General features: G+C 40.3%; 1 protein-coding gene across 1 annotated transcript in view; it reads left to right on the plus strand.

Moving 5' to 3' along the window:
• The window catches only part of LOC133515260 (DENN domain-containing protein 1A-like), a 186,180-nt gene that overhangs the window by 26,413 nt on the left and 134,219 nt on the right, over positions 1 to 25,548 (plus strand). Inside the window, 6 exon segments of the mRNA XM_061847627.1 lie at positions 1,805 to 1,869; positions 8,603 to 8,646; positions 15,575 to 15,749; positions 16,256 to 16,306; positions 16,392 to 16,507; positions 20,863 to 20,912. Of these exon segments, the coding sequence (XP_061703611.1) occupies positions 1,805 to 1,869; positions 8,603 to 8,646; positions 15,575 to 15,749; positions 16,256 to 16,306; positions 16,392 to 16,507; positions 20,863 to 20,912 (501 nt within the window).

Raw genomic sequence — 25,548 nt, forward strand, 5'->3', positions numbered from 1 at the left:
AGCTTATCAATTGTTTTGGTCAAAAATCTGGTGCCAATTGTAACCCAACAACATTTGATTTGAGCATAGTTAAGATAGTGGTGTCAGTTTTTCATGTAATCTTCTGATGCATACAGTACATTAGCGTTTCCTAATTTTTCACATTGTGCGACTCTCCATGTGCTCTGCGATTGGCTGGCAACCAGTTCAGCGTGTACCCTACCTCATGCCCGATGACAGCTGGGATAGGCTCCAGCACTCCCGTGACCCTTGTGAGGATAAGTGGCTTAAAAAAAGCAATGGATGGATGGTAACCTTTTATTGCTCAGTGAGGAGCTTGACCCAAGAGTATTAATTCAAACCTTATAATATATACAGTATTATAAATTTATAATCTATATAAAATTATAAAACATTTGGTATATGAATGTATAATCACCATTCATCACTCGGAGATGTCTGCTGGAGGCGCTGCTGATGTAGCTTTTAGATAGTTGTTTTTTGTGTGTGTGTGTGTGTGTGTCAGTGTGGGTACTAGAATGTTTAAAATATGTTAACAGTACAGTATTTATACTTAACATACTTGAGACAAAAATGACAACAAAGTGACAAAGGAAAGGTCTTCTTTTGAGTGCAGAATGTTCCTGACGCATCCCTGTGATGTCCCCTCTGTGTCATTGTTGTGACATCCTCTCCATCCCACCAATGTGCCTTTCTTCGTTGCATCACATTGTTTAAGCACGTATAGCACCAAGCATTAAAAGCAAAACAAGTGAGCAAATATGAGATAACTTTATGAACAATTAATCCTATGAATCCAACAATGCCGATGGTGTAACAGGTTTTTATCTTTGGGAAAACATGTTTTTAATTTTTCTTTCTGATTCAAGATTCCCCTGTCCAAGGACATAAACCTGTTAACAGAATTGCTAAACTCTGACAGCTCGTACCATATTGTCGTCGATATGCATATTCTTCTTCCACATAATGCCAAACAGCGGCACACTTCTGAGGGTGTCATGCGTTTGAAATTTTTCAAACCAACCTTTACTTGCCGAAAAGCCCCATCCTCCAGGGGGAGAATCCCTCCTTGCAGCTTGTGGTTGGGCAGCACTTTTTTCAGCCTCTTCTTTTTGCCACCGTGCCGCTTTGGTGCAATCCGCTGTCCACAAAGCTAACGCAGCTTACATTTCGAACAATCCTCTTATTTCGCGGAGTCACCACATATTTCCCTTCCTTATTAAAAGTTATTCAATCGGTTCTACAGATGTTAACCACATCCTAATTTTTGGAGTGCACCGCTGATTCATTCACATCATAATGGCACCACAAAAGCGTAATTTTATTGTATTTATATTTACTGCCGTCTTTCATCATATACAAAGGTTTTACTTTTTTGCTGATCATCATCATCTTCCTCTTCTTGGACGAGTCGGAAGAAGCTTTTGCATCAGCACAGCGCATTGGCGGCATTGTGAACATGAGAAGTTTTTGCGCAGACAGTTAACAGCATAGAAAATGTAGGAAAATAAGGACAAAAAAAAGGTGGAACAGAAGTTGCTGGGTGAGGCATCGATGATGCACAGCCAATCAGCTCACGAGATAAATCCCCACATGCTCTCATTGGTCAATGTCGCGCCGGGGACCAATCACGTGCCTTGTATCAGTGCACCTCGCAACACTATGCCAATATGGCTTTTTTTGGGGGGGGGCGGTGGAAAAAAGACGCAAACTACTGAAGCCACAATAATTGAAGCGCAAAGTAGGGAAGGATTACTGTACTCTATTGCATTCCCTCTATATTGTATTTTTTTTAACTCTGCAGGGAAAATGCACAGTCTGCTTTTGAGGTCTATATGGAAGTTGTCTATCCAGGTATACAAAGCCGAGGTAAGTTTTTTTTTTCTACTCTTTATTAACTGTCGAAGCAGTGTTTTAAGTAACATTTTTGCATTCTTAGCCAACAAACAAATGAAAAAACAAGTATTGTAAAATCAAACCACTCAGCCTTTGATGACACTTGATGGATGTGGAGCATCGAATGAAGCAGGAGAAGATGGTGTGTTTATTTAGTGAATTTCACAAATTTCACATTCCAGGACCATTTTCCAAATGCAAATGAGAGACAAGGTTCGCGCGCGGCCCTAAAAGTCCCTAAAAAACCCTAAATTTCTGAGGGTGCATTTAGGGGCCCCTAAAAGTCCTTAAAATTCACCAAAAACCGGTCAAGCCCTTAAAAAGGCCTTAAATTTAAAAAAAAAAAAAAAAATCAAACGGAGGACCTCTACTGCCAAAATTCTCCCTCAATAAAATAAATCTTTCATTTAAAAAAAAAAAAAAAATAGAGATCCGTCTGGCATCCAAAACAGCCGGAAATTGTCAACGGAAGTCGCTCTGTTTTCACAACTAGTCGCCATCTTGTCGTCGATATTCCATTGTTTGTGTTCGTGAGTAGGCATTTCACTTCGTCTTCGTTACGATGTAGCGTAGTTATTTGATCGACCCAACTTGTATCATGGGAAAGTGCATTCTTCAAGATGCTTGGGTTGAAAGTAAAGAGTTTGGAGCTGGGTTCGTCCAGCTCCAAAAGGTCGGAACATGTTCTACTGTTATCTGTGCAAACAGAGTTACCAGCTTGGAAAGATAGGCGTCAAAGCACTGGAGTCGCACCGGAAAAACAGGAGACACGCTGATTTGGCGAAGACGGTCTCATCTTCTGTTAGTATGAATCTGTTTCTGTCAAAATATCAAGATAGTGAACCATCAACTTCAGGCAGTAGTACTGGCAGTGCATGCCCACCTACAGTTGTCCAATCATCGACTTCAACCAGCCAGAAGTCAGGCTTTATGAACATAGTTCAAAACACGAAAATTGACTCGTTAAAGGCAGAGATCGTGTGGACTTTAAAATTGATTTGCAGCCATTACAATTACAAATCTTGTGAAAATAATTCGAAAGTGTTTGCAGTCATGTTTCCAGACAGTGACATTGCTAAAAACTACCACTGTGGGGAAAGGAAGACTTTGTACCTGGCTACATTTGGCATCGCTGCCCACTGTTCATCTCTACTGAGGCAGAAAGTGAAGGCTGAATCAGGGTATGTCCTCCTCTTTGATGAGTCTCTAAATTATGAGATGCAAGAGAAGCAGCTGGACATTCATGTGCGATTGTGGATGGATGACCGGGTCTGCACTTACTACCTCACCTCTGAATTCCTGGGACATTCAGCAGCAACTGATCTTCTGGAGCGTCTGGACCCTATCGTGTGTGACTTCGGTCACCAAAAGCTGCTCCAGTTCTCGATGGATGGCCAAAATTTTAATTGGAAGCTGTACAAATCTATTCAAGAACAAATAGAAAAGATGACCACCCACCGCATGCTGCAGACTGGAAGCTGGGTTCTACACATCCTCCATAAAGCATTTCGAATCGGTTGCAAGGCAGTTGGATGGGGGGTGGAAGATTTTCTGTCCAGCCTCTACGACTTGTTTCGCGATTCACCTGCCAGGCGCGAGGACTTTAAACAAGTCACTGGATCTAACACTCTCCCTCTCATGTTCTGCATGCACAGATGGCTTGAAAACATTATTGTGCCAGAGAGAGCCATCACCCTGATGCCACACGTACGAGATGATTGCGAGGCAGCAAGGACGAAGAAGGTGACCTGCCCAACCAACAGCTCCTTCACGGTTTTTCAGAAAGAAGCACAGGACCCCATCTTTGTTGCCGAGCTTCACTTCTTTCTCATGTGCGCCAGGCTGGTGGAACCCTTCCTGAAATTGTATCAGACTGACAAGCCTATACTTCCCTTCATCGTAAAGGACATGGGCACCCTCATCATGACTCGAATGGAAAAGTTCATCAAGCCTGAAGTCCTTAAAGAAAACGGAGCCTCCCTCACCAGCTTTGTCAAAATTAATGTGGGTGACAAGTCACACTGGGTGGATTTATCGAAAGTAGGCATAGGCTTTGCTGCTGGGAGACTGCTTCCGAAATCCGGCATTGCAACTGACCTTATAAAGCATGAATTTCGAATGAGCTGCCCAACTTTCCTGGTAAACAGTAAAAAAAAAAAGATAAGTTGCTGGAGAAGGCCCCCATCATATACAGTTTAGTCCGCCTACTATGCTGGATGGACCCTCGTCAGATTGCCATGAAAGATGAGAAGGAGAACAACAACAAAAAACTCCCAAAAACTTTAAATGTCATGGTGGATCACAGAAGGGTGGGGCATCAGCAGGAAAGCCAGCAGTTCCAGGAGCTATGGGGCGTCATAAAGCAGCTGCTGCTCCTATCCCATGGACAGGCATCTGTGGAAAGATGCTTCTCCACAAACATGGAGGTCACCGAGGACAACCTAAGCAAGGAGTCACTGATTGCTCGGAGGCAAATAGTGGAGGTGGTCCAGCAATATAGATTGCCTGACATGGTGCCTATCAAAAAGGAGCTGTTGGTTGCTGCATCTACTACCAGAAGTATTTACGTCCAGCGTCTAGAGGAGGAAAAGAAGAAGAAGGATGCATCAAAACAAGCAGAGAAGAGGAAGGCAGCTAAGGCAGAGATAGACAGCCTCAAAGCCAAAAAAGCCACAATAGAGACTGACATATCTACGCTTATTGAGAAGGCTGACAGGCTGTGTGAGGAGGCAGAAGAAAAGACGAATCTGAGGTTTATCACCGAGGCCAATGCACTCAGAGGCAGAGCAAAGGACAAGAGAGCCACTTTGGCACCTCTGCAGTAACAAATAGAGGAGGCACTGGTTAGGCTCAAGGAGCTAGAGTAGGGGTGCTGAGATAGACATCAGTAGAAGACATTTGTAAATATGTGTATATAGCTGCAGTTGTAGTTAGAATCTGTTTTTCTGTATGCTGTATTGTAAAGTAATTATGTGAAGACATTGACAATGGTCATATCAATGAGAACTCCCTCAAGGGGCGACAGGTGATCGCTGTCACAGGTACTGGAACCTTTGATGACCCAAGCATGGTGGATGACATCAATGGGTGAGTCTTTTTTCCTTATTCTTGATTTGCCACGATTGCCCTAAATTTTTCGTGTTGGCCCCTAAGAATGCCCCTAAAAAGCCCTTAAATTTTTTGATCAGAGTGAGTATGACGCCTGAGAGAATCCATGGAGGAAATGAGAAAATATGCAAACTCCACCCAGGCAAGGCTGGATTTTAACCTGGTTTCTCATAGTTATGACCCAACCATGCCACCCTGTAATTTAATGATATAACAATATTTGCTAAAGAAGCAATATAATTTAATTTAAATTGATTTGGGTGGCAGCTAATGTCCTGGAACCCGTCACCTTTTCATTGCATTGGGGTTTGTGTGTCCCACTGATCCTAGGACCTAAGTTGTCAGGGGCTTCATGCCCCCATGATAAATAGGTCCTAGGTGAGGGACCTTACAAAGCATGGCTATAAGAGTCCTATGATGGAAAAACTTAAATGGATTGCGGTTTTCCTTCAATGCTGACCCCTAGTGGGACAAGCCAGTGCAATCTGTAGGCCAATCCCAAGCCTGGATAAATACAGACAGTTGCATCAAGAAGGGCGTTCGGCCTCAAACTTTGCCTAACAAATATGAGCGTTCATCTAAAGTCTGGCCTCGGTCAAATGCGGCTCATGGTCAAATTTCATCCGGCCCACAGCCTCTGTCATAAAATCAATGTCTGGGCCGCATGTACACTTAATTCATGAGCCCGTTTTAGGCTTTATTAGGCTACATTAGTACCTGCAGATGGTGTAGTTTACACACTAAATGCTGTTCCTCTGCAGCAGCAAGCCTGTATGACTGCCCCCAATTTTCTAAAATAGTGACAATCAACAAAAAAAGGAAAGTTGACTCTGAGGGCCAACATTTCAAGGACGAGTGGAAATTTGACAAATTCTTCAGTGAAATACGCAACAACTGTGTCTGCTTCATTTGTAAAGAGACGATGACTTTTTAAATAGTTCAATGTAAAGCGACATGACCAAACGAGACATGCTAACATATATGACAATATCACAGGGAAGGAACACAGCGAGAAACTGAAGCAACTTGTACGTAGTGTAATCTCACAGCAGCAATATTTTACAAGAGCCCGAGAGTCAAATGAGAATGGTACAAAGGCTAGTTACAAGGTAGCCGCGCTGATCGCAAAGCATTGCAAACCTTTCACTGAGGATGAATTTATCAAAGACTGCATGATGACTATGGTGAATAAAATCTGTCCTGAGAAGCAGCAAGAGTTTGCCAAAGTCTGCCTGGAATGTAACACTGTGGAGATTGAAGAAGTGTCATCAGACATCAAAAGACAATTGGGAGTCAAAGGAAAGGAGTTTTTTCGCGAGCTCGCAATGAAAGCACAGACTCCTCTGACACTGCTCAATTACTTCTTATTCATCTTCTTATTTATTACTTTTTTTTGAGAGGAGTGGAAAACGAAATGAACGTTACTGAAGAACTACTTGACCTTAAGAGCCTGAAAAAACAAAAGAGAGGAACAGACTTATTCTCTTCTGTTTGTGCTGCTGTGGATGACTTGAAACTACGTGGAATAACATTTCTGGGATGATAACAGATGGTCGCCACCAGCATATTTCTCTCGCCATCTTTTACCGACAGCTGGATACGGACAGGTTTCAAGAGATTCGAGCACTTAGTCAGAAAATGCAAAGCTTTTTTGGGTTGACGTATTTGTGTGAGAAGACATTTTTGGTTATGAACTTAAAGAGCCGTGTGAGGACACACCTAACGAATTTTCACTTAACGAGACATCTTGCGCATCAATACCTGTGCCTTTGAGCCTGACTTGCCTTATATGCTGTAGTCCGGATCTCAGTATCACCTGTCACATTAATGCAGTCAAGCCATTTGTCATTTACAACATGTCTCTGAATATTTTTTTCTAAGATCAAAATCAGTTATAAATTCAGACAAGTTATTAGTTTTCACTCCAGAATAAACTTTTAAAAATCTAATTAACATTTGTAGTTACTAATACGTCAAATGTAAAATTAACTTACTTGCTCATCTCTTTTTTTTTTTTTCCATTTCTGTAAATATTGAACTACCACGGTGAGGTGTCTTTTTATGTTTCAAATGTAATTTGCACTCAAGTACAATTACTTCTGTATAACTCTTGGGAAAAAAAGTTAGTGTTAAAAAGTGACTAAGTGAATATTCAGTTGATTATACAGTGGCGAAAATAAATATTTGAACACCCTGCAATATTACAAGTTCTCCCACTTAGAAATCATGGAGGGGTCTGAAATCTTCATCGTAGGTGCATGTCCACTTTGAGAGAGATAATCTAAAAAGAAAAATCCAGAAATCCCAATGTATGTTTATTTGTGTGATACAGCTGCAAATAAGTATTTGAACACCTGAGAAAACCAATGTTAATATTTGGTACAATCACCTTTGTTTGTAATTACAGAGGTCAAACTTTCCTGTAGTTGTTCACCGGGTTTGCACACACTGCAGGAGGGATTTTGGCCCACTTCTCTACACAGATCTTCTCTAGATCAGACAGGTTTCAGGGCTGTCGCTGACAAACATGGAGTTTCAGCTCCCTCCAAAGATTTTCTATTGGGTTTAGGTCTGAAGACTGGCTAAGCCATGCCAGAACGTTGATATGCTTTTTACAGAGCCACTCCTTGGTTTTCTTGGCTGTGTGCTTCGAGTCATTGTCATGTTGAAAGACCCAGCCACGACCCATCGTCAATGCTCTGAGTGAGGGAAAGAGGTTGTTCCCCAAAATCTCACAATACATGGCCGCGGTCATCCTCCCCTTAATACAGTGCTGTCGTCCTGTCCCATGTGGAAAAAAAAAAAACACCCCCAAAGCATGATGCTACCACCCCGATGCTTCACAGTAGGGGTGGTGCTCTTGGGATGGAACTCATCATTTGTCTTCCTCCAAATATGGTTATGGAATTATGACCAAAATGTTCAATGTTGGTCTCATCTGACCACAAAACTTTCTCCCATGACTCCTCTGTGTGTGTGTGTGTGTGTGTGTGTGTGTGTGTGTGTACATATTTTTTTAAAATAATTTTTAGACCACACAATTTGTCAATTTAAACTGCTGCTTTTGCACAATTGACATTGTTGAAACACTTATCTATATAGTTTTTACATCTTGCAAGTCTCATATGGAGTAGTTCCTATTAAAAGAAATGTCTCTTGTTCTTTGTTGTTGTTGCTATGTTGTTCCTTGTTCTTTGTTCTGAATGTCATACCAGTGCAGCACCGACTGCCGGAGAAAAATTCCTTGTGTGTTTTTATACACTTGGCCATTAAAGCTGATTCTGATTATGAACATGCATAAGTTAAGCAGAAACACTTTGGTCCTTGGGCCACAATGGTGGATGAAACACTGGCGTTATAAAGTCAAAACCTTTTAGGTCAAAACCGTTTTAATCCAAGGACTCCCTGTATATAAGAAAACGGTTGCATCAGCAAAATAAATTTTAGGAGTGCATATACCATACATCCCATGTTCCTTACATATGAGACACAACTTAAAAGGTTAATAATAATTTTCTCCAGCAGTATAACATTGGAACTAATGAAATCTATTTTTCTGTACTGTGTGTTCTGATAGCTTTTTTTTTTCTTTTAACAGCGCCTGCAATCCGAAGGAAATTCCCAGAAGACTTCACAGATGAGGTCCCCCTCCCTTTTTTTTTATTTTGCATTTTCTAATATTGTGTCTGTATTAGGAGTTCTGACTCTGAGTAGGAATCAAAAATCAGTCCTTACTTAGAACCGGGTAGAATAGACTGATTCCATTGGATTTTTAAAATCAGACTAGACCCCTCCTGTTCCAGGTCCATCAGGAAAACTAAAATTATTTAATCATGTTTAATGCTACAATACTGAGGGAATTTTTTTGCGCGTTTAAGCTATTTTTCTTTTAGGTCAAAAGTTTACATACACAAAATGTACTATGTCCTTAAAGAACACTGGTAAGCCACTCACCAAGAATAGAGCTATTACTCTTAAAAAAGCATAAAAAACAGATTACAGTTTGCAAAAAGACATAAAGACAAAGATCTTAACATCTGCAGACATGTCCTGTGGTCTGATGAAACTAAAGTGGACCGTTTAGTCATAATGACCAACGTTATTCAAGGAAAAAGGGGCAATGGTTGTAGAGCTGAGAACACCATACTAACTGTGAAGCATAGAGGTGGCAGCATCATATTGTTGGGATGTTTTGCTGCAGCAGTTACTGGAGCTCTTAATCAAATAGATTGTATCATGAAGAGAGAACATTACATAGAGATATAGAGCTCATGCACGTGACATCACGATTTTCACTGCGCCATATTGCCGGTCAAACAGAGCTGCTTGACATTGTGGGAGACATTGAACCGGAGGAGAATATTTACAATACCCAAGACCTGTTGTGCTGCTGGTTGTCACAACAGACGAGAAAGATATTCAAAGAGATCAGATAATATTGATGGATTTCAGCAATTAAACATGATGGATGGTGCCCAACCAAAATACACACACGCCTGTGTAGCAATCGCTTCATTTCAGGTAGGAACAATTCTTCTCCATCTCAAATTACCAAAAAGTATTTATAATGCCAAGTTGGCTCATTTGAGAACAATGCGTATGAAAAAAAAAAACTGTCACAGATGTTTATGGAGATTAAATGTTGCCCCAATCGCTTCCATGTACGTTCCGTGGAGATGACTCAGTCCTCTTTTTTTTTTTTCCAATCATAGTTAATGAATGCGAGTTTCTTTAAAACCAGGGATCATTTATTGAAATATTGGCATTTGTATTGAATACTATCTGAAAAGATCGATGGATTCTGGCAAAGGTTAATGTGTGGCCAAATGCTTCTGTGTTGACGAGCCGTCAACCCGTCACTATGTGCAGGGATGAGAATTTTCTGCTGATCGGCGGATTTCTGACTTTTTCAGACCAAAATGACCATTCTCGAGATAAGCGGAAGTCTGTTCAGAAAATTTCAGGTAGGGTGGGGGGTAGGGTATCGTGCGCCTGCCTCTCGGTGGCTCTGAGCTGCAAGTTCAGCTTAGTACTAGCACAAGCACGACTATCATATGCCGTTCTAACTTGCTCGGTAGTGTAAATATTTGCATTTTGCGACATAAACATTAAAACTTGTTTGCGGCAGATTACTTGTTTGGACAACAGAGTTATACAGTATAACCATCCAATCGTGTTAGTGGTTAATCGAGTTTCACCATTGCCATGTACATGTATTCTCGGTTCTCAGAAATCGCAGTCTTACTTTTTAGTTAGCCAAGTAATGGTGCGTGGGACTTCGATAGCGCGAACTGAGCGACGGTGTGTTCAAAGTTTTACGATGGCGAAAGTGTTAGAAAAAAAGGATGAAGATCGAGCGAGGGCAATTGACAAGGATGCTGTAATCAAAAACTGTTTCAGAAGGGCATGGCTTGAAAAAAGTGTAACCGTGCAGATAGGACCGAAAACGTACAAAAAGTAGACATTCCCGGAAAAGTGCTGTGCACTCTGTGTTCCGATAGGAGCAAAAAATATCCAGGAGGAAAATACCCCCCCCCCACAGACATTTTCAGTGTTTTTCCAAATTGGGCATTCTCATCCCTGTATGTGGGATTTATTCCGGATTGAGAACAGATATAGCAACGAAGTATTTGTATGCGTCCATACTTTTATACGCTTTCAAACTTTTATGTGTAAATCTCGATGACTTACTCACCAGATACATGCGTAGATCCAGTTGTCCAAGACAAGCGGAAGCAAATTAACAGTCCACTTTCTTATCGGCGAAAACATCGACTTCAGCATTAAATATGGGTCGTATATGCTGACTTTATCTAATTTTTCCATGTACTTTCATTTATTTTCACCTTCTAACTGTTTAACGGTATCAGACAAGACTCTGGGCGTCGTGCTATAAGACATTTTCGTGTCGTCTCCAACCAACTTACCATTGAACATTGCTTTGTTAGCCCGGCAATATGGCGAGGTAAACAAAGGTCATGTGATTTTATGACATAGGTGCACAAGCTCTATTTAGGCAACGTCTCCAGACATTAGCATTTGAAGTGAGCAAAAGTATTGTAACAGACATTATTAAATTACTTCAAGTGAATGACTTTTAATATTTGATGACATAAGTCTTTTTTGCAATTACTTGACTTTTAATATTTGATGGCATAACCCTTACTTGCAATTGCTGCATCAAACCCCAGAACCGACTTGACCAGACTCTTGCATTGCTTTTTCCAGGCATTTACTGCAACTTCTTTTAGTTATTTCTGTAGGTTTTTCTGTTCAGTCTCCTCTTCAGGAGGTCAAATGCATACTCTGTTGGGTTAAGGCAGCGCTTCTCAAATAATGGAATGCAAAGAAAATGATTTTGCTTTGCAATAATAAAATGTGGTTGCATATTCCCTGCAGTAGATGACAGGGGTTCTCTGGTTGCTCTCGGAGTTTTTGCTTCATGAAGTAGTATTGTTTATTGCAGGGATACAAGGAGTTAACACACTTGGAAAACACCATGATTTTTTTTTTTGTGGAGAAGAAAAGTAGAGAGAGATTGTGTAACAGTTGAACGGTGTCCGAAAGGTAAGACAAGTTTGACGAAGCCCATGTAGCTTTTTTGAATTGAGCAAGAATATTTACATTTGAAGAGGTAATTCTTTTTCTGTTAATTTTTGTCTATTTTTGGGACATCGATTTAGTGTGTCTGTTACATTGTAAAAACAATACATTTATTTATTGTAAATTAATCTATGGTTTTCTTTTGTACTTTCTTCAATGTTTATAAGGATTAGATTAGATTGCAGCTCGGGTTGTGACCAGAACAAAGTGGAAAGAGCACATAACGCCAAAACTAAAGTCTTTACACTAGCTTCCAGTCAGTTTTAGAATAGATTTTAAAGTTTTCCTACTGGTCTATAAATCACTATATGTTTTAGGTCCTGAATACATGAAAGAAATGCTCATGGCATACAAAGCCAGTAGGGCTCTAAGATCGACTGACTTAGGTCTAATAATGGAGTGCAGAGTCCAAAGCAAACATGGTGAAGCAGCATTAAGTTATTATGGTGCAAAAAAAATTAATAAGATGCCAACAGAGGTGACGTCAGCCCCAAGTGTGTTTTTGAATCCAGATTTAAAAACTTCTTTTTTATCATGTTTAGAGTGTTTCACCTTTCAGTGATATTTCTTGCACTAAAAGCTTTTTTAATTGTACTTTTTCAATTTTTCATGTATTGCAATACTTTGAATAATATAAAGAGCATTGAGTTACCTTGTGTATGAAATGCGCTATACAAATACAGTAAATTTGCTTTGTTTTGCTATCAATGTTATATAGAGGTGTACTCACAGGGTTGGGTGTGGGATGGGGGGGTTGTACTGTTCTTTCTTTGTCTCGGGCATGTCAAAACAGAAGATAATTGAGAAGCACTGGGTTAAGGTCCTGTAAATGACTGGGCCAGTCTACAACATTACACTCCCCCCCGAGTAGTCATTGGCTTGTTCCTTGATTAAGCTTCTCCCAGTTAGTTTGGATACATTTTTCTTTAAAGGAGAAATCCAGTGCTTTGCAATAGGTCATGTAATATGTACCCTATTTTGACATTGTAATGTTAAATCCTCTGTCATTTAATAGTGTTTCAAGAAGATTTTTATCAACAATTACGAATTTTCAGGGGCACTGCCATTTTTGCGAGTTACATGACCTACATCCGCGGATGTGCCCTGTACCGTGCCACAACAAAGGCTCGATTACATGGGACACCATTTATTCCCACCGCTGATTTCTCAGATTTATCCTCATCTGATGAAGAAATAGCAGTATCGGTTGATCGGGAAGACGGAGGAATACTTCCATACAGATTTGAACCTGTGGCTGTAAATGTTGAATATTCGGATGGTTCTTTGGGTGGAATGACTACTCGAAGGCCTATGCGCAGGACATAGGAGCTGCAGGCCGGCAGCTGCGTATGGTTCTTCGGACGGGAATGACGCGGGGTCTGATGAGCGAGCTCCGGCGGCGGGCCACAAGCCGAGCTTCCAGGCGGCGGAGGCTGTTAGCCCCGGACTCCGAAGGTAGGCTAAAGGCCTCCGCTGTCACCGAAGGCAGGCTGCGAGCTCCGGCGGCGGGCCGTGAGCACGTAGGTCATGTGACTCGCGAAAATGGCAGCGTCCCTGAAAATTCTTGTCAATAAAAATCTTCTTAAAACACTATTAAATGAGAGAGGATTTAACATCACATTGTCAAAATAGGGCACATATTACATGACCTATTTGATACACTGTTCATGCAAAGCACTGGATTTCCCCTTTAAAATTTCCTTGAGAAATTGCTTTCAGAATTCATTCTGCTGATACCATCATTAGTTGCATCATCAAAAAAGACGAGTGAGCCCGTTCCAGAAACACTCTTGTAAGCCCAAACCATGACTTTACCATGGCTTTACTTATGAGCTTGTGTCTTTTGTGTTGTAAGATCTTTTCTTTCGTCACACTTTGGCCTTTCCATCACTTTGTTTAATCTTGGTCTCCTCAGTTCCTAAATCTTCATTCCAACACTTGTATGGTTCATATCTTAACAAAGTCAAATTTGGCCTCCTGATTCTTTTTATTAAAGGGAATGTAAAGTCTTCACTGCACCTTTTGCCTATATTATACAGTTTTTTTATGCTGAATTCGAATCTGAAATCCGTTATTAAGGAAACATTTTTATTTTTCGATTATCTGCAAAAATTGATCGCACATTGCTGGATTTGCCGGAAATACACAACCACACAGCGGAAAAACTCGAGAAGGGATGTGACGTCAGAAGTTGATTTAAACATCATGGCGGCCATTTGACTCCATTGTAAGAACGAGGCTGAATTTTCCGATTCCGATTCGAGCGATGAACATGATTCTGAAGGTTCACATGAAGACGGTGACGAATACGAGCTTTGTAAAGCCATTAAAGGTTATCAATTTGAGCCACTTAGATAGAACACACGTTCAAATGCAGATGAAATAGCTGCCGATGAAGGTGCCGAGCAAGCACTCAGTCCCAGGGAGGATGACATGCCTCGTGTTGGAAACACTGACTGGTAAGCATTTGTGAAGTTGTTGTTTTGTTTATTTAGCCATAAACTGATAAATAGCAATATCCTGAAGGTATATACAAAGTTTTCGGTCTTTTTTTTAAATTATACAAATGCCATGTATTTAGTCTAAGTTGGAATATTTTCACAAATAAGTATTTTAATAAACGAAATACGTTTAAAACATTGTCACGTTAACTTGAGAAGCAATAGCTGGTCATAACTTGCTTTACCATAAATATAATTTCACCTGGTAAACTGATACCGTATATGTCGTATATGCTGACTTTACCTAATTTTTCCATGTACTTTAGTTTATTTTCACCTTCTAACTGTTTAACGGTATCAGACAAGACTCTGGGCGTTGTGCTATAAGACATTTTCGTGTCGTCTCCAGCCAACTTACCATTGAACAATGCTTTGTTAGCCCGGCAATATGACGAGGTAAACAAAGGTCATGTGATTTTATGACATAGGTCCACGAGCTCTATTTAGGCAACGTCTCCAGACATTAGCATTTGAAGTGAGCAAAAGTATTGGAACGGACATTATTAAATTACTTCAAGTGAATGACTTTTAATATTTGATGGCATAAGCCTTACTTGCAGTTGGTTGACTTTTAATATTTGATGGCATACCCCTTACTTGCAATTGCTGCATCAAACCTCAGAACTGACTTGACCAGATTCTTGCATTGCTTTTTCCAGGCATTTACTGCAACTTCTTTTAGTTATTATTTCTGTAGGTTTTTCTGTTCAGTCTCCTCTTCAGGAGGTCAAATGCATACTCTGTTGGGTTAACGCAGCGCTTCTCAAATAATGGAATGCAAAGAAAATGATTTTGCCGTGCAATAATAAAATGTGGTTGCATATTCCCTGCAGTAGATGACAGGGGTGCTCTGGTTGCTCTCGGAGTTTTTGCTTCATGAAGTAGTATTGTTTATTGCAGGAATACAAGGAGTTAACACACTTGGAAAACACCATGATTTTTTTTGTGGAGAAGAAAAGTAGAGAGAGATTGTGTAACAGTTGAACGGTGTCCGAAAGGTAAGACAAGTTTGACGAAGCCCATGTAGCTTTTATGAATTGGGCAAGAATATTTACAGTTGAAGAGGTAATTCTTTTTCTATGTTAATTTTTGTCCATTTTTGGAAAATCGATTTTTCCATAGCTGGTCATAACTTGCTTCACCATAAATATAATTTCACATGGTAAACTGATACCATAACCAGACCCCACCCACACTCGTCCATCTCCATTTTAACCACAATTTTCCCAAGATGTCATGAGCAAAACTGCTAAACGTTATACTGAAAGCTGTAAACCAGTATCTTGAGGTTTTGTCTGGGCACTAAATGCTTAAAATAAAAATGTAAATGAGGTGGATGGTTCTCTGTACTGGACTTATATGGGTCTTTGAGCTGTAGAAGTTTGTGAATGTGAACAGATTTTAATTTTTTTTTTTTCATTATATCCACATGTGTGCATGTAAATGCTGCATACCAATGGAAACAGAAGAAATTTGTTGCAATGAGAGTCAACATATTCACCAGAAAATGGCATAATATCAAGACCATCCCCTGCAGTGCACCCAGGTTTTATTGCCAGCTCTCTGAACTCGTGTACTTCAGGTTGCCAATCTCCAATTCAACCAACAGTATCGACAGTGACTGGATTTTCCACAACACGAGTATGAGCTATTTTAATATTATTAATATTAATATTTCACCAAATAATCCTAGTTTGGGGCATTTACATTCTGATTTTTCGAAATAGAGAATTGTTTACATTATTATTGTTCCTGCTAAAAGCAGCATTTGTCCAATCAATGTTTCTTCAAACAAAGTCCCATTCTGGAAAATGGTCATTGATTATGAGTATTTTCTCATTTTCAGGTCTTTCCTGCTTATAGACAGCTTGTGAGATGGTGTTGGGGGATTGTAGGTAGAAAAAAATGCCTCCATCCAGCTGTGTGTCTATAAGTTTTGTGGCAGATGGCTAAGAGTACACAAGATTTAAATGCCTACATTCTGAATGTTTTTGTTTTGACTTTGTGTAAATGTTATGTTTATGAAGTATACACCACAGAACTAAAATCATGTTATTATTGAACTGTATGCTTGCACTGCATATAAATGTTTCTCTCATCACATTTTCATCCATCCAGCCATTTTCTTTGTCGCCTATCCTCACAAGGGTCACTGGAATGCTGGAACCTATCCCAGCTGTCAATGGGCAAGCGGCAGGGTACACCCTGAATTATTTGCCACAATCACACCAAGGAGCAATTTAGAGTGTCCAATTAATGTTGCATGTTTTTGGGATGTGGAAGGAAACCGGAGTGCCTGGAGAAAATCCATGCAGACACGGGGAGAACGCGCAAACTCCACACAGGGAGGGCTGGGATTGAACATGAGTCCTCAGCACTGTGAGGCCAATGCTTTCCAGGTGCGCCACCGTGCCGCCATTTGTACACAATATTGTCCTGTTTTTTTAGTTGAGAATGGTGAAACGATGTGCAGTAAAAAATATTTTTCGCTAAGAACGACATATGCTGCTTTCATTCAACCATCTCAACAGTGTTCAGTTTTCAGGAAATAAAAGATGATCCATACACCTTTGCAACTTGTCTTTTAACTAAAGCGCATCGCAGTTTTGGTACTTTCTATGGGTGGCTGAGCTTGTCAGACTGTCTCCAGGTTCACTGGCTGATCCAAGTTTGCGTTTGGTCCCTTTAGGGACACCAATGTGTTAAAGTGTCAGAATTGGCTGTATGGTAGGCACGGATCCAGGTTTTAACAGTTTTTTTTACATTTAAAACCCATCTCAGACATGAGTCCGCCAGTAAAAGAGTCCAGGGTCAAATGTTCACTGCGTATGACAGACATCTGACCAGGTTTGGAAAAATTATCTCTCTTCGTTTGAACAAACCTGACCCACTGTCTTCTGAGGCTCGGGTCGAAACAAATGGGTTTTTCTTCGGCGTCAACAGGCAATGACTATAAGATAGTCCCACAACAGCAGGTCTCCTCGCTGTGATGCTAGAGGTAAGCCGCAAGAAAGGAGATGAAACTCGGTAAAAGTTCACTGACTTTAATTCATAAAGACTTATATTTTTTGGTAAAAACATCGAACAGGATATGCATTTTATGGTACAGATAATTTGAATTCGAAAATTTACATTACATACACCTGAAGTGGTTTTTATCTTGTGGTATGGCCTCGATGAGAGAACAAGTAAAGTCTTCTTTGAGCAGTGGGCTGTGATACCTTCACTCTCTGGAATTTGAGAGTGCTGTCACTGTTGTCTTTGGGTTTTTCTTCACAGCTCTCACATTATTTCTGTTTTCTACTGCTGTGGATACCCTTGGCCGACCTGTTCAATGTGTGTTCCACCAGTAGTTTCTTTCTCATGACATTCCAAATTATTTTGTAAAATGTTTGGAATATCACTGAATGATTTTCCCTCTTCTTTCAGATTTAAAGTGTCTTGTTTTTCCCACATAGCTCTCTGGTCTTCACATTTACTTAACATTAAATGCTGTTTTCATAGGTGAAACCAGAAGCCAAAAACAAGCACTGTCTAATGAATAAGCGTGTGTGTTTCTTTCGTCTTGTCCCTTTCGGGGTCGCCACAGCGTGTCATCTCAGATGAACGCATATATATGTTTGGCATAATTTTTAGGCCAGATGCCCTTCCAGACGCAACCCTTCTCAGGGAGTGGAGGCCCCAGTGGGATACGAACCCACAACCCCTGGTTTACCAAACCAGTGCGCTAAACACTGAGCTACGGGGCCCCTGTCTAATGAATAAGCATTCATTCTAAAAGACAACAGGCAAAGGCAACTAGACCATATGTCACGTTCCAATACTTTTGCTCACTTGAAAAGTTAGTGGGGGCGGCACAGTGTAGCACATGTAAAGCGTTGGCCTCATAGTTCTGAGGACCGGCTTTCAAATCCCTGTCGCGCCTGTGTGGAGTTTGCATGTTCTCCCCGTGCCTGCATTGGTTTTTCCCAGGCACTCTGGTTTCCTCCCATAACTGAAAAACAACCATTAATTGGAGACTCTGAATTAGCCCTAGGTGTGAATGCATCTGTTGCCTGTCTCCATGTGCCCTGCAATTCGCTTGCAAAAAGTTCAGCATGTACCCTGCCTCCTGCTCGATGATGGCTGGGATTGGCTCCGGTGCTCCCATGACCCTTGTGAGGATTAGCGGCGCAGAAAATGGATGGATGGATTCATGGATGGATGAAAATTCAGCGGTTTCAAATATAATGTGCTCTATCCTGAGTTGCTTCATACATCTTGATGTAAATATCATTAAAGAGTGTGGAAAGTCTTCAAAGCGTTTTTTCCTTATATTATGCAGTTTTTTTTAGATTAATTTGAATCTGAAATCAGATATGAAGGAAACATTTGTATTTATCAAATTTATTGCACATTGACAAAGTCCCAGGAAAAATCCGAGCACACAGCGTAAAATCCTGAAAGGATGCATGACGTCACACTGAGACCCTCAAACATGGTGCACTAAGAGAACTTGAGAATACAAGAACAACGAGGAATTTTCTGATAATTCGAGCGATGAACATGATTCTGAAGGGTCTCATGAAGTTGGTGAAGAATATGACGTATATAAAGGCATTAGACGTTATCAATTTGAGCCAGTTAGACATCACACAAGTTCAAATGCAGATGAAGCAGCTAGGCATGAAGGTACAAAAAAGAAAAAAAATATTTGAACACCCTGCTATATTGCATGTTTTCCCACACCCCAAATCTTGGAAGGGTGTGAAATTTTCATCGTAGGGGCATGTCCACTATGAGAGAGATAATTGTTAGAATTATCGTTAATATATTTATTATGGACTTGCAACAAAGCCAAAGTATCATCCTTGCTTCGAAGAGTCTTGTTCACAGGACGAGCTCTTACACACAGATGCAACAGTATCTTCCTAAAAGTGACCAAGGACAACTCCATCATAACCAAAGAATGTGCCACATCATCACCCAAAAATGTGCCTTTGTTCATTTCATCTGCTCACCCCTCCTTTTGACTTTGTGCGTTTAAAATAAATAAATAAAAAAAAAAAACGTGTATATATATATATAAATGTAAAAATATGTATAAGTATGTGAGAGGCTGGTCCAGAACGTGTTTGTAGATTGTAATTGACCTGTCTCTCACGTCCTTCTGATCAGAAGAAAGACAACGTCTTGTCCAGTATTTGTGCAACTATTCCAGCAAGTTAGGTGATAAATCCAACAATAATCTAAAAAGAAAAATCCAAATGCTTGAGAATTATGGTAAAAAAGGCTGGGCACCCCTGATCTAGAGAGAGCCTATGACAGAGTACCAAGAGAGGAACTGTGGTACTGCATGCAGAAGTCTGGTGTGATTGAGAAATATTTTAGAATAGTACGGGAAATGTATGACGGCAGCAGAAATATGGTAAGGTGTTACAGAAGAATTTAAGGTGGAGGCGGGACTGCATCAGGGATCAGCTTTGAGCCCCCTTCCTGTTTGCTGTGGTAATGGATAGGGTAACAGATGAGGTTAGACTGGAACCCCCTTAGACCATGATATTTGGAGATGATATTGTGATCTGCAGTGAAAGCATGGAGCAAGTGGAGGAACAATTAGATATATGGAGGCATGCACTGGAAAGGAGAGGAATGAAAATTAGCCCAAGTAAAACAGAATATATGTGTGAATGAGAAGGATGGAGGGGGAGGAGTGAGGCTCCAGGGAGAAGAAATAGCGAGGGTGGACGACTTCAAATACTTTGGGTCAACAATCCAGAGCAATGGTGAGTGTGGTAAGGAAATGAAGAAATGGGTCTAAGCAGGTTGGAACAGCTGTTGGAAGGTGTCTGGTATGTTATTTAACAAAAGAGTCTGCTAGGATGAAGGGCAAAGTTTAAAAAGACAGTGGTGAGGCCGGCCATGATGTACGGAGGGTTAGGGTTAGGAGGTGGCACAAATGTTGAGGTTCTCTCTAGGAGTGAGAAGGTTGGATAGGATTAAAAATGAGCTCATTAGAGGCACATCCAAAATTGGATGTTTTGGAGATGAGGTTTGAGAGAGCAGACTGCAATGGTTTGGACATGTTCAGAGGCGAGAGAGTCAATATATTGGTAGAAGGGTACTGAGGATGGAGCTGCCAGGCAAAAGAGCGAGAGGAAGACCAAAGAGAAGGTTAATGAATGTTGTGAGGGAAGATATGAGGGCAGATGGTGTTCAAGAGGAAGATGCAGGAGATAGGATAAGATGGAAAAAGATGACACGCTGTTGCAACCTAATGGGACAAGCCGAAAGGAAAAGAAGAGACTCAAGAAAAAAAAATGGTGTCAAAGTAATTGTTCTGCTTGATCTGTCAGCTTTCACAATAAGGCTGTTTTCTCTTTTTTTTCCTTTTCAGAAACTGAATTGACTGAAACTAGCCTATATTTCACTGCTGATTCCTAAAGAATGGTGTATGCTGGAGTTTTTTTCTGATGAAAGAAGAAAGTTTCTCTCTTGGTGGTTTGGGTATTTACATCGTCATAGTGTACAATATTCTGTGGGACTTGAAAAATGAGTGAAATTCCATGGAAATGCTGGCTCAGGAAACAGCTGGCCAAGAATGAGTAAAAAAAAATCCCATTCAGAAGTTGTTTTGTGAACACAAACAATCGTCATGCCATTGCAGAAATGTTTTTTTCTTACCTTCACTCTATATTGTGTTGCAGTGCTTTTTGTAAATTGATTTGATGAAAGCGAGTGTTATCCCTGCTGTTAACATTCATGTCTTCCACAGGAAACTATTGCGACTGTGCCCAAGTTCTGCTTTCCGTTCTGCTTGGATAGGTAAACTGACACTTCTGTTTAACTACCATTCTGTTTCTCTGTCTACTTGTCTAATCCATCATCCACAATCCCCACAAATAGCGTAGCAACTGAGGCAAATTTATTTTTACCGAAGACAGATAACATGGGTTTAACATGAAACAGTGGCAATTGTTTACATTTTGTTTTGATTCATAATTTTGTATCTAAATCTATTTGGTGAGCAAAAATATCACACCCAGTTATGCTTAAAATACTATTGGTTTTGGAACAAGAATTCATATTTTTTAACCTTTTGCTTGCAATGCCTTCAAAGCCTTTGACCCATTGAGATCACACAGTTATTACGTTTTCATTTTATACTATAATGTGGGCGGTATGGTGAAGGAGTTGTCGGCAGACCTGCCTCACACTTCTGTGGACTGGGGTTCCAGTCTGGCCTCACCTGTGTGTGAAATTTGGAAGGTCTCCATGTGGTTACATTGGTTTTCTCCAAGTACTCCTGTTTCCTCACACTTCCCCAAAACATGCATGGTAGGTTAATTGAGGACACTAAATTGTCCGCAGGTGTGGATCTGAGTGGTAATAGTTGTTTTTACACTACACGCCTTGCGATTTGCTGATGACGAATTCTGGGTGTACACCACCTCCCGGCAGAAGATACCTGCGATAAGCTCCAGCACGTCCCCAACCCTAGTGAGGATATTATGTCATTATATCCATCCATCCAGACTTAGCATAGCATAGCAATTTCCAATCTTCCCAGGGTCCATACAGTCCCCTCCATAATTATTGGCACCCCCAGTTAAGATGTGTTAAAAGCCTTAAAATAAATTCAGTGTTTATTGCAGAAGAATACTGTCACACTGAAAATTTTAGGAAGATGTAACCTTCAACTCAAATCAATTGTAAGAAAATACAAAACTCCCTGACTAAAAAAAACAAAACATTTTTTATTAAATCACCTGTTCCACAATTGTTGGCACCCTTAACAATTCCCAGGATATAAATATAATTTAAGCATTTCTGTAATTTCTACAGTAGTTTACAAGGTTTGTAAACTAGAGTATGTAGGAACATTTAATTAGTAATCCATCACTTCCTGTTTCCCTGGGGTATAAATATGACATGACACAGAGGGTATATCCCTTATCCACTCTTAAACATGGGAAAAACAAAGGAACACAGCATACAAGTGAGGGAGATGTGCATCGACTTTCACAGGTCAGGCAGAGGCGACAAGAAGATTGCCACTCAACTGCAGCTGCCCATATCCACTGTGAGAGGAATAATTAAGAAGTTCAAAACAACTGGAACAGTGGTAAACAAGCCTGGACGAGGACCCATGTTTATTTTGCCACCACGCACAGTGAGGAGGATGGTAAGAGAAATCAAAAGATCTTCAAATCTCACTGTCACAGAATTACAAAAAATGGTAGCATCCTGGGGTCACAAAGTCTCCAAATCAACCATTAGGCACTGTCTACACGCCAACAAGCTGTTTGGGAGGCATGCATGGAGAAAACCTTTCCTCACTCAAATCATAAACGCAAACGTCTGGAGTTCGCCAAACGGTATTGGGGCTTCAACTGTGACCATGTGCTTTGGTCAGATGAGACCAAGATTGAGCTTTTTGGCAACAAACACTTTAAGTGGGTCTGGCGTGCCACGAAAGATGCGCATGCTGTAAAGCACCTCATACCCACTGTGAAGTATGGGGGTGGGTCAGCAATGCTGTGGGGCCATTTCTCTTCCAAAGGCCCTGGGAACCTTGTTAGGGTGCATGGCTTCATGAATGCTGTGAAATACCAGGACATTTTAAATCAAAATCTGTTGCCCTCTGCCAGAAAGCTGAAGATGGGTCGTCACTGGGTCTTTCAGCAAGACAATGACCCTAAGCATATGGGCAAATCTACACAGAAATAGTTCACCCGACACAAAACCAAGCTCCTCCCATGGCCATCTCAGTCCCCAGTCCTCAACCCCATTGAAAACCTGTGGGTGAGCTGAAAAGGAGAGGACCCAGGTCTCTGGATGATTCAGAGAGATTCTGCAAAGAGGAATGGCTGAAGAACCCTCTTTCTGTCTTTTCCCATCTAGTGAAACATTATAGGAGAAGATTAAGTGCTGCTTTGTTGGCAATAGGGGGTTGTACAAAGTATTAACACCAGGGTTGCTAATAACTGTGACACACAATATTTGATGTCAAATAATTATTTCTTTATGTGGGATTTTTTTCCCCACTGAATAAATGCACTTGTATTGAAGGTTAGATTTTTCTCTTTTGTTCCATTAAGGTCCCATATATTTAGGAAAAAATATATATAAGAAGCTAAAAAACACGTTAACCAGGGGTGCCAATAATTACGGAGGGCACTGTATATAATTAACAATGTATTAGGTAACAATGTAGTGCAACACATACACCAATAGAGTATGTACACGATTCATCAACAATACATTACTTAAAATACACGCTAGAGTTGAACAAGTCAACATTAACACAAAAAGAACCAATCATTGATTGATTTATTTGTCATTGTTCAAAGAATTGTACAAAGAGATTAAAGTGCTCACTTTGGCAGATTGAGGAATAAAAAAAATAAATAATAAAACAAAAGGATATATATAAAAACTACAGTCCTATTGTACTGTGAGATTTTGCTGAAAAATATTGCTTTGCTTAAACTAGCCTCTTCTCTGCATTAAGCCATGATAGGTTTGATTGATTTTATGAATGCTGGTAACCTTAGACAAGCTTAAGCACCCCCATTTTGAGGAGTTTCCAGCTCTGCTAGTTCACTGTTTTTAGACTGAGGCCCAGACCAATGAACAACAAATTGTTGTATACTGTATGGGATGGTGGCTCAGCTGTTAAAGCGTTGGCCTCACAATTGTGAAGACCTGGGTTAGATCCCGGCGCTGCCTGTGTGGAGTTTGCATGTTCTCCTCGTGCACTCTGGTTTCCTCCCACATCCCAAAAAAAACCATGCAAAATAATTGGACACTCTAAATTGCCCCAAGGTGTGATTATGAGTGTGGCTGTTTGTGTCAATGTGCCCTGTGCTTGGCTGGCAACCAGTTCAGGGTGTACCCCGCCTCCTGCTCGTTGACAGCTGGGATAGGCTCCAGTACGCCCTACAACCCGAGTGAGGATAAGCGGCAAAGAAAATGGATGTATGGGATTGTACTTATGGTGCACAGTCTTATCGTATGAAAGCCAACATCACTTGATTGTGATTATGCTATATATCTGTTCAGACCATGACAAAAATTACATTGGGTTACTTTTTTTTGTAAGTTCTGTTTTTTCAACAAATTTAGGCCTTGGCTGAATCTCAAAATGAACTCCTTTTTTGTTAGTACAGTATGTTGTTAAGGTCATTAATCAAATTCCACTTACGTCACCTGCTGTAAATTGAATAATAGACTAAGTAACATAATTACTTGTAAATTTAATGTGATATCATTCAAAATTCAGGGCTAGAGCAGAGGTGGGAAACTTTAACGTTCAAAGAGCCATCTCGACAACACTGGGAGCCGCATAAACTTAGATAAGCTAGACGAGGGGAAGAGTGAGTGTAACCAAGTAGCTTTCTGTTGTTGGAAAGTTTTTGGTGTGGTACCAGAGGGTTAATTTAAAAAAAAAAAGGCACTAACAAACCCAGCGGTGACTCCTGTTCCTCATTGCCCATTGCCAAATTCTATTCTTTAAATGAACACATTTTGCACTGTAACACAAAAAATTGCATAGCTGGTCTCCTAAATGAATCAAAAAGATTAAATTATTAATCTTGCAAAAAAAAAAAACCTTGAGGCATTGTCTTTTGAGCTTTCATAGCGAATAGCGAATAGCGAAGCCTTGACATGAATTTGAACATGAAGTATGTACAGTACTCTAAGATCTGCAATTATGAGTGTACCCCTTTAAGAGCACAGGGGGTGTAGTAAGGTCGACAGAGCGTGAATGTAACGGAGCAGCTTGTGGTTGTTGGAGAGTTTGCTCCCAGAGTGGTAAAAAATTAAAAAAAACTAAAAGACCCAGCGGTGACTCCTGTTCCTCATTGCCGAGGGTATTACAATAAAAAAAATTGAGAAAAAGCACTATTTCAGTGAACAATTAAAATAAATATTGGCAAAATTACTGCCTGAATATTGATTTTACCTGGTAAATGCGACTTTTGCCCCTCATCCTCCGTGCACAGCGTCAGCAAATCAGGGCTGTACAAGGTCACTATCATCTTTACGCAGGACTGTAAGCTGTCGTCTGTGAGGCGTGTCGCCGCCACGAAGAATGTGACGCATATTTTGAGCGATGAAAAATAATATTGTATTTTTTATATTTATGTGTATATATACACACCTACACACAAACAGTGAAGAAAATAAGTATTTGAACACCCTGCTATATTGCAATTTCTCCCACTTAGAAATCATGGAGGGGTCTGAAATTGCCATCGCAGGTGCATGTCCACTGTGAGAGAGATAATCTAAAAAGAAAAATCCAGAAATCACAATGTATGATTTTTTTTTTTTTTTTAACGATTTATCTGTGTGATATAGCTACAAATAAGTATTTAAACACCTGAATAAAGCATTAATATTTAGTAGCCTTTGTTTGCAATTACAGAGGTCAAATGTTTCCTGTAGTTGTTCA

The sequence above is a fragment of the Syngnathoides biaculeatus genome, chromosome 17 (genome assembly GCF_019802595.1).
Source record: "Syngnathoides biaculeatus isolate LvHL_M chromosome 17, ASM1980259v1, whole genome shotgun sequence".
In the NCBI taxonomy this organism is placed as follows: Eukaryota; Metazoa; Chordata; class Actinopteri; order Syngnathiformes; family Syngnathidae; genus Syngnathoides; species Syngnathoides biaculeatus.